At 35.2% G+C, this 11,540-nt stretch overlaps 1 protein-coding gene and 1 pseudogene across 2 annotated transcripts; both read right to left on the bottom strand.

Annotated features, from left to right (window-relative positions):
- Positions 1-1,941: 1,941 nt before the first annotated feature.
- Positions 1,942-7,727, bottom strand: LOC105048709 (uncharacterized). 2 transcript variants are annotated; one of them, XM_010928128.4, is made up of 5 exons: positions 7,543-7,727; positions 7,126-7,464; positions 4,510-4,725; positions 2,831-3,050; positions 1,942-2,404 (listed from the first exon to the last, which is right to left on the bottom strand). In XM_010928128.4, the coding sequence occupies exons 2-5, from the start codon at positions 7,236-7,238 to the stop codon at positions 2,138-2,140; spliced, it is 816 nt and encodes a 271-aa protein (XP_010926430.1). In that variant the 5' UTR covers positions 7,239-7,464; positions 7,543-7,727; the 3' UTR covers positions 1,942-2,137. The 2 variants fall into 2 exon arrangements, with proteins under 2 accessions (XP_010926430.1, XP_073117495.1); XM_073261394.1 differs by lacking the exon at positions 7,543-7,727 and adding an exon at positions 4,840-7,027 and having other exon boundaries at positions 7,126-7,463.
- Positions 7,728-10,180: 2,453 nt separating this feature from the next.
- Positions 10,181-11,244, bottom strand: LOC140859348 (uncharacterized; annotated as a pseudogene).
- Positions 11,245-11,540: the final 296 nt, after the last annotated feature.

The following is an 11,540-nucleotide window of genomic DNA, read 5'->3' as shown; positions in this document are numbered from 1 at the left end:
CGATGCCGCTATTGCTCAGCGGGGTGCATGGAATGTAGTTCTCTCGAGCACAATATGATCGTGGATCATTTCGGCAGCCATGTTGAACCAAAACAAGAGAGTTCCCTTCCAAAATGAGGGGCTCTTGGGCAAGTCTTCTTAGCTTCATAATGATCACTTCCGATGGATCTGATTTTTTTGTAGTCCAAATTTTTTCATGGCTCTCAATATTTCATTGTGACTGTCCATATCTTTTTTTTTTCTCATCAAGTCTCTCCATCTATTAGCTTACGTAAGGTCTTCCTTCCGGGTTTCTTTCTTTTCTTCTAAATTCCATGGCATCATCTTTTCTATCTATGAGATCTTCCTCGAGTCTCTTTCTCTTCTTCCAATTTTTTTTTCTTTTCCAAATCTTTATATCTAAAAAATTGTATATCATTTTACTTCGAGGTGTGTATTGCAATGTTGGATAAATATTTTGTTAGGTATGTATTAACTGACCATATACTGTATACTAATGGATACTAAATTCGGTAAATTATATATCAATTGATCTATAGGTGTGTATTGGATCATTACTAGGTGTATATCAAAAAAAATTATGATATGTATCAATACGCCGTCTAGTATGTATCATTTGCTGATGTTTTGTATACTGATGAGTGCTATATTTTGAAAACTGTATATCGCTTTACTTTAAGGTGTGTATTGAAATGTCGAATGAATATTTTGTTAGATATGTATCAATAGTCATGTACTATGTACTGTGAATACTAAATTCGATAAACTACATATCAATTTAACTGTAGGTATATATCAAAAAAGCTTATAGTATGTATCACTTGATTATATATTTAATGTATATTAGATGGTCATATAATATGTATCGCTAAAAAATATGTGCTAAAATGAAGAAGAAAAAAATACCTTAATCATGAGATTAATAATTATTAATAAAAAAATTTTAATTTTTAAATTTATTCTTTAAAATTGATATTAAAAAAAATATAACAAACTATAAAATCTACCCCATATGCTATTTTATAGTGCCCACCACATATAATTTTTGTTCATCAATCATTTTCCTGTGGTCCCAATGTAAGTGGAGCGATTGAAGATTAGAAATGTATATATACTGTTTAAACTCTTTTATATATATATATATATAATACCCCATCGTCTAAGCTTCCCGTTCCGCTCCAAACCTCCCAGTTGATTAAAACTTCTAAGGATGAAAAAATAAAAAAAAATAAAAAAAAATAAAAAAAATCAACAAAAACAAAAAAAAACAAAATTAAAAATAAGATTTTTTTTATCATTTTTTTTGGACTCTTTTTCTCTTCATTTCATTCTCTTTTTGGGAGATCCATTGAGAAGGAGAGCACCCGAGGGAGATCAAGAGGTTTCCTAGATTCCATAGATTTCATCTGGGTTTTCTTCTCAAGCACATAGGATTCGTGCAGTTGCAGCAATGAGTTGGTCTCTTGAGGTTTGAGAGCTTAATCTTGGAGCATGTGGTTTGTAGGGTTTGGAAAGATTCTTGTGAGACCGACTGTTTGGAAAGATTCTTGTGAGACCGAACTCAATCCGGTCTAAGATAAGACAGAAATATCCGATCCTAATGAGATAGATACGAATGGATATGAAATGAATTTTTTCATGATAAGACATACAAATATTGACCGATCTAATCCAAATCCAATCCATTGCCATCCCTATTGAAGGCAATTATTTTCAGTCCAAAATGAAGTAAAAATGAATCCTAAAGTAAAAAATGAAGAACTCTCGAGTCCGCCGTATCTATTCTTCAATGAAATCTTCAGTCTTAACACAGTTCTTGAGAGTTAAAGAGAGCGGAAATCCTAACTGCAATAGAATGCAAAAGCACAAGACTCCATACAAGTCAACCCTGGCAAAGAAAGTAGGCATACAAAGCAGAAGCAAAACGAACGGGAAAAAAAATGAAATATGAAGACTTGATGGGATTTTTATAACAATAGTTCACAAGTGGCTAAATAATAATACCTAAGCAAGAAACAAATTGTACATCGTTCACTTAGCTCCCATGACTCACCAATTAAGCAGGTACGAGACCAACAAAGACAAATTACATAACTATCGCTTCGTTTAAATCATAAATGCCAGACATTTCAGGCAGTTACTTTGAACCAAATGCAAATGATAACTTGGGACGAGACTTGTTCTTACCCAACAGCTTCATCAGGTTTGCCCTTTCTTCTTCCTCTTCCATTCTCTTTCTTCGCATAGCTTCTTCCTTTTGTTTTTGGAGCCGCTCCAACTCCTGATAACGCTCCAACTCTTTCTGCTGTTGTTCCAAAGCTTCTCTTCTCTGAGCCTCCTCCACCCTTCTCCGATTCTCCTCGAGCATCTTATCCAACTCCTCCCTCTCTCTCCTTTCTTGTTCCTGCAAGCCCCAAATCAAAACACATCCAACAACCAAATGACAAGTTTAGATAGAGGAAGCAGTTGTCAAGAATGTAATCTATCTATCTATTTTAAGATTTTACACAAGCTCACTCTTAAATTTCAGATCACAAGATACAAAGGCTAAAAGCTGTTAGCAGAATTTAGTATATAGACATAAGAACATTTGAATGCCGGCAAAGCTCAAGCAGGAATATATCCAATTTAGAGGCAAGACCAGTTAGTACAAGCCAACATGCATCCCACCTGATCATAACTAATTCAGAACCTGTATAAAGTTGACATTTGCATTTCATGCCCGCTAAAACAGAGAATTTAGATGATAAAACAATCAAAAAAAAAAAAAACATTTGTATGTAAAGTTGATAAGTGCACAATAAAGCTTGTTTTCATACAAAATACTTACCGCTTTCTGCCTGGCTTCCGCAAGAGCTGCTTCCTTTTCCTTCTCAAGTTGGGCTGCAACCTCATCAAGCAGCTTTTTTCGACCTTCATCAATCCGTCTTTGTATTTCTTGCTTGACCTCCTCAGAGTTCAAACTCTCTTCAACTTTTTTCCTAATAGCCTCTTCAATCCTCGTAGCAGTTTCCTCTTCTAATAGTTTTAGTTCTGCTTCCTTTTGACGCCTGTTAGGAAAAGCAACATGTTAGACAAGAACTGTCCTTTGACAAATTAACGCCGAGATCAATGTGGAAACATGTCTTTGAGGCCAGACAAAAAGCCCTAACTATATCAGCAAGCAGTACGATAAGCTTCGATTATCATGACCAGCTAAGCCTTCCTTCCCGTCCATCATCGTAATATTAAATACAAGCTTATGCTTTTTAGGCATACCTCTAAAGAATCCAGATCCAAACAAATGAGTTTTCAAACTGGTGAACAGTAGATAAAGGAGGCACCAATTGCATCATCAAATATAACAAGTGGAACTATAGCAGTAGCTTCCTTCAGAAAAGCCTGTGGAGAAGAATGTCAAGTAACCTGTGGCAGGTTTAAAACTAATCATGTAAGCACTTCAATTCTCACATTAAAGCACAGTTCTCGCACTATCAAATTCTAACTACTTAAATGCAAAGCACAGAAAACAGGGTGTCGCATTCGCTTGTTTGTAGCGCAAAAAAAATGATAGCTAAATGCCTCAACTGTTTACTACATATGACAGGAAAGTGAGCACCACTCAGAGTGACACTGAAGAACCACTATTATGAGCCACTGACCGTTACACTGAAGAACCACCATCATCATACTATCTAGAGGCAGTCCAAACTAAATCCTGAGCCGCCTCGACAACACATAGACGAGCAACTTATATTATTGTGATATGATTGTTCAAAAGTAACTCTTGTTCCACATTAACTGGTTGCCAAACTCTAACCCAATAGATTTCCTACTTCTTTTACGTAAAATGGGTGGCTTGAAAGTACAAATTTCATTAAAGCAAGAGCAGTTTAAAAGCTTAAAAGTCAGATAGTGAAGTTTTTCTACTTGTCATATGTTAACCTACAACAGTTAAAATGACAATTTCATTTTTTCCAATGCAAGCATTTCAACATAAACAAACAAAGATGATGCATCACACAATACCCTTTATTTCCTATATGATTCAAAGATGTTACTTCCCCTTCTTACACATCGCGATCTCTCAGGTTTATGGCCACCTGATTTCAAGTCTCTGTGATTTTACTTCATCTATCCTGTTGTGATAAATGATGCGCATGTATTTACTTCATCTATCCTGTAGTGATAAATGATGCACATGTATTTACAGTAGAATGCATTCTTAAATAAGATGTCCACCAAGCAACTAGAATAACCCTCATTTCTTGAGGTCATTTATAGGTAGCCTATCCGTGAAACGATTCCATTCCTGCCCGACAATTTTCATTTTTTGGGATCATCCTTTGATACCCCTGATTTCAATTGCTTCTTTGCAATGAAAAGCCACTCTGACTAATTTCTCCATATTTTTGCAAGTAATCTGGGTAATTACATGTCCAACGTCAACAACCTATAAGATCCAACCATAGAACTGGCCCAGACTTGTAATCCAGACTCAACCCAAGCGACTAGGGCTAAAGAATTTACCGCTTCTTTTCTTCTTCTTCCCTTCTTTGTTTCTCCATAGAATTTTGGCGCTCTACTGACCCAGGACTAGGGCTTCGAGACTTGTCTATGGGAGACCTTGTGGTGGTCCTGCTTCGCCGTCTGTACCGCTTTGGTGATGGAGAATGACTTTTGCGCCTCCTAGGGGTTGGAGAACGGCTTTTACGCCATCTTGGGGAAGGAGAACGACTTTTTCTCCTAAAAAAATAAAATAATACATTATCAGGAAAGTGTAGAGAATCTTTGAAACATATAATAAGAAAGACAAAGTCTTATTTCAACTACAAGATAATACTAGACTAGTTGACTTACAATATATCATGTACAGGTACCTCAAGCATTGTTAAGTGTTATCTGTGTATGCTCCATCTTTTACCAAAACACTCTTGTAAGTCCAAATCAAGCAACCAAAGGATAACCATGAGCATTCACCACCTGCTTTTAAGGGTCCTTTTTTCTTTTTGGCAGCGAAAACATAAAGTCTTACAAAATTTTGTTTTTTACAGCATATATATCCAGTAATAAATAGCATTTACAACTTTGAGAAGATAGAACTCATGTTAGATTTAATCCCATAATCATATGCATATGGTTAATCAAACATCAAAGGTTCTTTAATCTCATGCACTGTTAGAAGTCCTACAGAGTTGCTGACATTGTTAAAGTAGGATGATAGAGATTATTACCATCGACAAAGTGAACAAAATTGTGACTGAAGTATGATTGCTACTGAATAAACTGCATAGCTACTGTCTGCAAGACCTCGAAGATCAATATCATTACAAGATCATCAATCAGATTACTATACCGTGGCATTAAACATGGAAAAAATACAACTATTACTTTCTCGAAAAGACGAAAACATGTGGGTACTACATAACATATATAAAACAAACTGCATAAGAACAGACCAACCCATTCCATAAGTAAAGCACGATTATCATGTTCAAACTACTGTGCATCTGCTGGGCTGCAAAACACAATCATGCAGCTAGTTATTGTAAACCCCCTCGAGAGCACCATCTAAAATCTCATTCTCCTCTATAGAAGAGGCAAGAATAATCAAACCAGGATAAATAAACCATAAAAAGGGAGTCAATTTTAATATTGTTGTCCCACATTCAGAATTCCAGTTCTTATTGTATTAAGTCTGCTAATTTTCAAGTTGATAAATCAAGTTCAGCGAGGCTATTATGAAGAAGCAAATAATTACATAATCATGACTACTATTTTCAAGCCATCCATTACCACCATAAAAAATGTGGTGCATCCTGGTGTATATGGATAATAATAATTTCAGCTGGGTTGTTATTAAGAAGAAAAGTTTTGGTGATTATGACCATTTTCATCATGACATTCTTTTTCTTCATAAGGATGTGGTGCCTTTCACCATATCTGAAACAGTAATAACAACAATGATGACAATGGTAACAGAGCTGCAACACACTGATCATCATCTTTCAACTTTCAGCATCGTTCATCTAAGAGACAGCAAATGATCATCCATGGAGGCATTAAACTAATTACTTTGATACAGTTGTAATTCATGAGAATATTATACGAGATTGAACAAAACACACTTGATTAGAAGAGAATCAATTTGGGAAAACATCACTCGGAGAAGCAGTCTGAAATGATTTCGAACAAAAAAGTTCAGCAAACTGATTTATTGTTCACCTTGTGAATTATTTGTCTCGTCTTCATTAGAATTATCAGTGGTCACACAAAAATGTGTTGATCCACGTCATTCAAGATCATGGGAATAGCAACTTAAGAACCAGTGCAGGCTAACTAGCATTGAACTGGTTGACATAACACAAGCATGAAACCAACAATTTGTCTGTCTCAACTAGTCTCAGCCAAAGGAAATGATTGCAACCTCTGTATCTCATTAAAGAAATTAATAGCACTGTTCTGCAGCACCAAGTTAACCAAATATCTCTATGAACGAGCTTCAACCAAATACCAGGAAATAAGCAAACCAAAACAACCAATACAAAAATGCTTTCTGAACAAGCTTCAACCAAACACCAGGAAATAATCAAACCAAAACAACCAATACAAAAATGCTTTCTGACATTATAACCAGTTTTGGAGACCAACATGCATCTATAAAGGACTCTCCCAAATACTCACCACCTTTTTCGGGGCAAAAAAAAAAAGAAGAAAAAAAATCGTGTTCAAGCACCAGTCAAAGCCACAATCACTATGCTTTTAGCAATGGAAATATATTTCTACACTTAACAGAAAACCTTCAGCACTCTAATTTATAAAAACAAAAAATAATCACTATTTTCCATTCTGACTGCAAGAAGATATCATATACCACTCGAACAATGGATAACTGCAGCCTGGTAAGAACTTCTAACTCGATCAAGCAATCAGTCTTACATGTGGATTGATGCTCCGACAGGATGAAACAAAATTTGCTTTCATTCAATCTTCCTTCATACAATGTATTCTTATGAAGTAGAAGCAGAAAGGTATACACAGACATAAGCTGGAATCTTGCGGAACAAGATGCATTAGAAAAAGAGGAAATTTAGATCTAAGAAAGAAAAGGCTACGCTGTAGGTTTGTGATTTCAAGCGAGATCACCTATAAGAGTAAGGAGAGCGGCTGCGATCCCTTCTGCTTCTCCTGCTGCTGTACCAGGGAGAAGGAGAGCGCCTTCTCCTGTACGAAGGAGATCGAGATACCGTCCGCGGCATCTCTCACCCAGTCCAGAATCAACAAGTGCAGTCTTTAACAAATCTAGCGATCGGACCAAGCTCCTCCCGTCCTCTTGAGATGCCCTAGGAGTCCCAAACCCAATCACAGGTAGGGGAACGTGAAAAGGAGATCAAACCCTTCGATTCAAGAAATCATCGAGGTCTATTACCGCGAAACAGCCTCGATTCATGTAAAGATTTCTTCCAACGACCGGAGGATGAGGATCTGATCCAACGAGAAGGAAGTTAAGGGCCGATCAAAACAAAACCCCGAAAGAGGAACCGGGCAAAGAAAGAGGGGAACCTGGCTGAAAGGCCAGAGTACCGGCCGGGAGGGGGCGGCCTAGGAGAGGAGATCCGGGCGGAGAGATTGAGACCCAGGAGTGCGCTCTTTTTCTTCTACAGCGGGTAAAAGCGAAGCGATTTCCGAAGGGCAGGCTCAGAGTTCCGAGAGGAACCGCGAGGAGAGGGCCGGAGAAACGCTTATATATAGATAGAGGCGGCTTGGGAGGCACGAGATAGGAGAATGCCTAAACATACCGTAAGAAGGGTTTACTCTTTTGTTTTTTGTTCCTGAAATTATTTGAAGTAAAAAAAAAAAAACTTTTCGATTTGCACTGCGATTGATTTGGGAGAACGGTAGCGAAAAGATTACATGCAACAAGCACCGTTCCTGGGTTTAGTTGTGGGTCATTTTGATGATTCGATACGACCTCAATCAAACTACAGTGATACCTTTAACTTGGTTTGCTAAGGCTAGCTATGATGTGTAAATGATGTTTAGATTTTTTTTTTTTGATAAAAAAAATGTGAGATAATTTATTAACTATGGCAAATGTAATGTTTAGGTACAAAAATAAAAAAGTCTGCAAAGCAAAAACAAAACGCAAGCCGAAGAATGAAGCAACCGCAGCTTATAAGATGGAAATAAATATAGATGTTAAAAAAGCAACTTTTTCATGAAGCTTCAAAAAAAATATATATATATAATATTGTGAGAATCCAAAAAATCTGTGTAGAAATATAATAGTAGAAAACTTCATTTAAAAAATCGTATAAGACTGTGAAAAAGCAGATTCATATCCATAGAAGTTAGAATCCATAACTGTATAATGAGCAGGTTGGAGCAATGAAACATTTGAAGTCGATTTCGGGAGCAAGCTAAAACAGTGAAATAGAATTCCATATTTCCTGACTGTAGATGATTCTGTAGCAGGTAGACAATAACACAGAAGTAGGAGAGAAAGATGTAGAATCTCACAAATATACCCAAAAATACATCATGAGAAGCATCCCTATATACTTAAAAACGAAATCAGCTTTGTCCATAACATCCACAAATACTGCATATTCAAAAGACGACCAACTAACAACGTGCAAACAATGAGCAATAGATGTAGTCTTACTTGCCTGCAGACTGTTGCCATCTAGAATACAGAATAATATAGGATTGTTTGATTCACAGGAAGAATTTTTCTACTTTCCAGAAGTTACTTCTTAGGAATATAATTTTGACATGTTTGGTTGGTCATGAGGAGTGACATATTCCATAGTGCTTATGTTTGGTTGAATATCTATCTTCCTGAGAAAACTATATAAAATACCTATTATACCCTTAATATATATGAGACCATACATTTTTACTCTCAAACTATATATAAATAATAATATTATATTTATATTCATATAAATATAATATAATATATTATAATATTTATATAATAATAATTTATTACATTGATATAATACTAATATATGTATTAATATTATATTTATATAATACTAATATCTTGATATTATTAAAATAGATATAATATAATATTAAATACAGTATTATATTAATATGAATATTAATATATATATTCTATATTAATATTAATAAAAATATTAAATTAGAATGAATATTAAAATAATATTAATATATTATAAATATTATATTATTTATATTAATATAAATATTAAGATAATATTTATATAAAATTATATTAATACTTATAAGGATAATATTTAAATAATATTTTTGAGAATTTATACGCTCCACAATCATATATTTGTAAAATTATGAACATCATTATTATTTTTAATTTATAGTAATTGATCTTGTATGCTATACATAGATTTCTAATCTAACTACTTGTTTAAATATAATCATGGTATTTGTCTCAAGAAAATCAATCTTTTCATCTTATTTTACACAATCTTTTGATCTTATTAATTTAACTACTAAAACCATCATTGAAGCTATTGATTGTTAGCATATTATAACACAAGATATTTACTGATTGATATGCGTATCAGTATGTAAATGATCAAAATGCTCTTTGATTATAAAAGTTTGACAAAATGACAAATAATTTTTATTTCAAATTTTTACTATTTTAATATTTTGTTCAATGTACCAATAGCTATACTAAGATATATTGGTTTCAAATTGTTTGTCATTTTGTCAGTCTAGGCCTGATGAGATAACAGATAAATATAAACAAACTTTATAGATAAAAAATTTATCGACATCAACCAAATTATAACATTTGAAATAAAAGTCCAAGAGACATCAGATCTATAATGATCAGCCACAATCAAATACTAATGCTACTTTCAAACAAGACTGTGAGTTTTTGGTAAAACTTGACTGTTTCAGCAAAACCTATCCATTTCAACTGAAACAGATCAATTTGGCTAAGAGCCTGAGATAGATCCATCTTAATTAAATAAAATAGATTATTTTACTGTAATAATTATTATCCATATAAATAACCATCTAAATCCATAAAAGTAACCAGCTTACATCATGTGAAATAAGAAACAGAAATTAGCATCCAAAACATAAATTTATAGTTGATCCAAAAATAGTGTTTGCATACACTGTTATCAATAAGGTCTTCACCAAAAAGGTACCCAATATATAATATTCAAAATGGATGCACAAGGCCCACAACGACTTAGCTATATTCCACTTTGAAATCAGGCAAGCAAAGAGTTAAAACATATGCCCGTCTATAATCCTCTGGAAGACTGAAAAAGTAATCAGTCTCCAATGGATCTGTGGCAATTTTTTTACCCACCCTAAGAATCTCAACTTGAGAAAGATCCTGCACCTTCATCACCTCAGATACCACTGCCATTCTTCTATCTACAGCCTTAGACTTATGTTTAAAATATGAAGCCAATTTGCCAATTTGGTCTTTAACAGTTGCCATCAAGTTTCCTACCTTAGTCATCTCACATGTAAGCTCTCTCACTATCTCAATTGTCTCATACCTAGCTTTCTTAGTTTTGGTTGGCCGACTTGGACCTGTAGCTTCAGTATTAGCAGTCATTTGTAGAGTATACATCATGAAACTCTGACTAGCATAATTGCTTTCTTCTTCTTGACTCTCATTGATAGTTGGTGGTGTGTGTGGAAATTGTCGCTCCTCAATCTCTATTTCTTCAACAGCATCGGCAGGTGCTTTAGCTCCTATTCTGATAGCACGATCCCTTCCAAAGACATTAGTCAGGTCCTCAAAGTAAGAAAAAAGGCTTATTCCTCATCCCGTGAGCATTTGGATGACCCTATATTAAAAAAAGATGGGGCAATGTAGTAAGTAAGAAAAATTTTCAAATAAAATATGAACAACTTTATAATACCAATGTACCTTAACCCATTCTTTGAAGATATCCTCCTCACAAGTCACGCATTTGTTGATGTCATCCCACCCAAATTCACTACAGTTAGGTCCCAACATCTCTGCGATAGCATTGTACTACTTCTTCAAAAGTTTAAACCAAGACTCAATATGAGGTGTTGCTTTCAATCCATACCCAGGAAGCTTATTTTCCATCAGCCTTTCCAATTATTGCAAATACCCACTCCTAAAAGTCCCATTGTCGGCCCTCCAACTTCCTTGAGTTACCAACTCACCAATGACTTAACTAGCTTGGCATCCTCCGTAGAACCCCATTTTCTTATGCACTTTGTCCTTTTATTTCCTGTTGATATTTCTCCTGCCATTGAGGTGCTCATTTCTACAATCACAATCTCATATGTTATAATTATATAATCATAATTTACCATATTAGGTTGTGTTGGGTATAAAATATCCCCCAGCCGAAGTTCGGGTCAGGAGTGACCCCTCGGGGATTCTACCGGCGTCCGACCAGCAAGAAGACTCCGTCCGGACTCCACCCAAGTTTCCCCGATGATCGACCACCTCCTACGGGAGCCGGACTTCGTCCCCGACTCCAACTGTAGGTAGACTCCGTCCGGACTCCTACGGGAGCCGGACTTCATCCCCGACTTCAACTGTAGGTAGACTCTGT

Source organism: Elaeis guineensis, chromosome 7, assembly GCF_000442705.2.
Source record: "Elaeis guineensis isolate ETL-2024a chromosome 7, EG11, whole genome shotgun sequence".
Lineage (NCBI taxonomy): Eukaryota > Viridiplantae > Streptophyta > Magnoliopsida > Arecales > Arecaceae > Elaeis > Elaeis guineensis.
The sequence above is the reverse complement of the archived record's forward strand: the minus strand, read 5'-3'. Positions and strand labels throughout refer to the sequence as shown.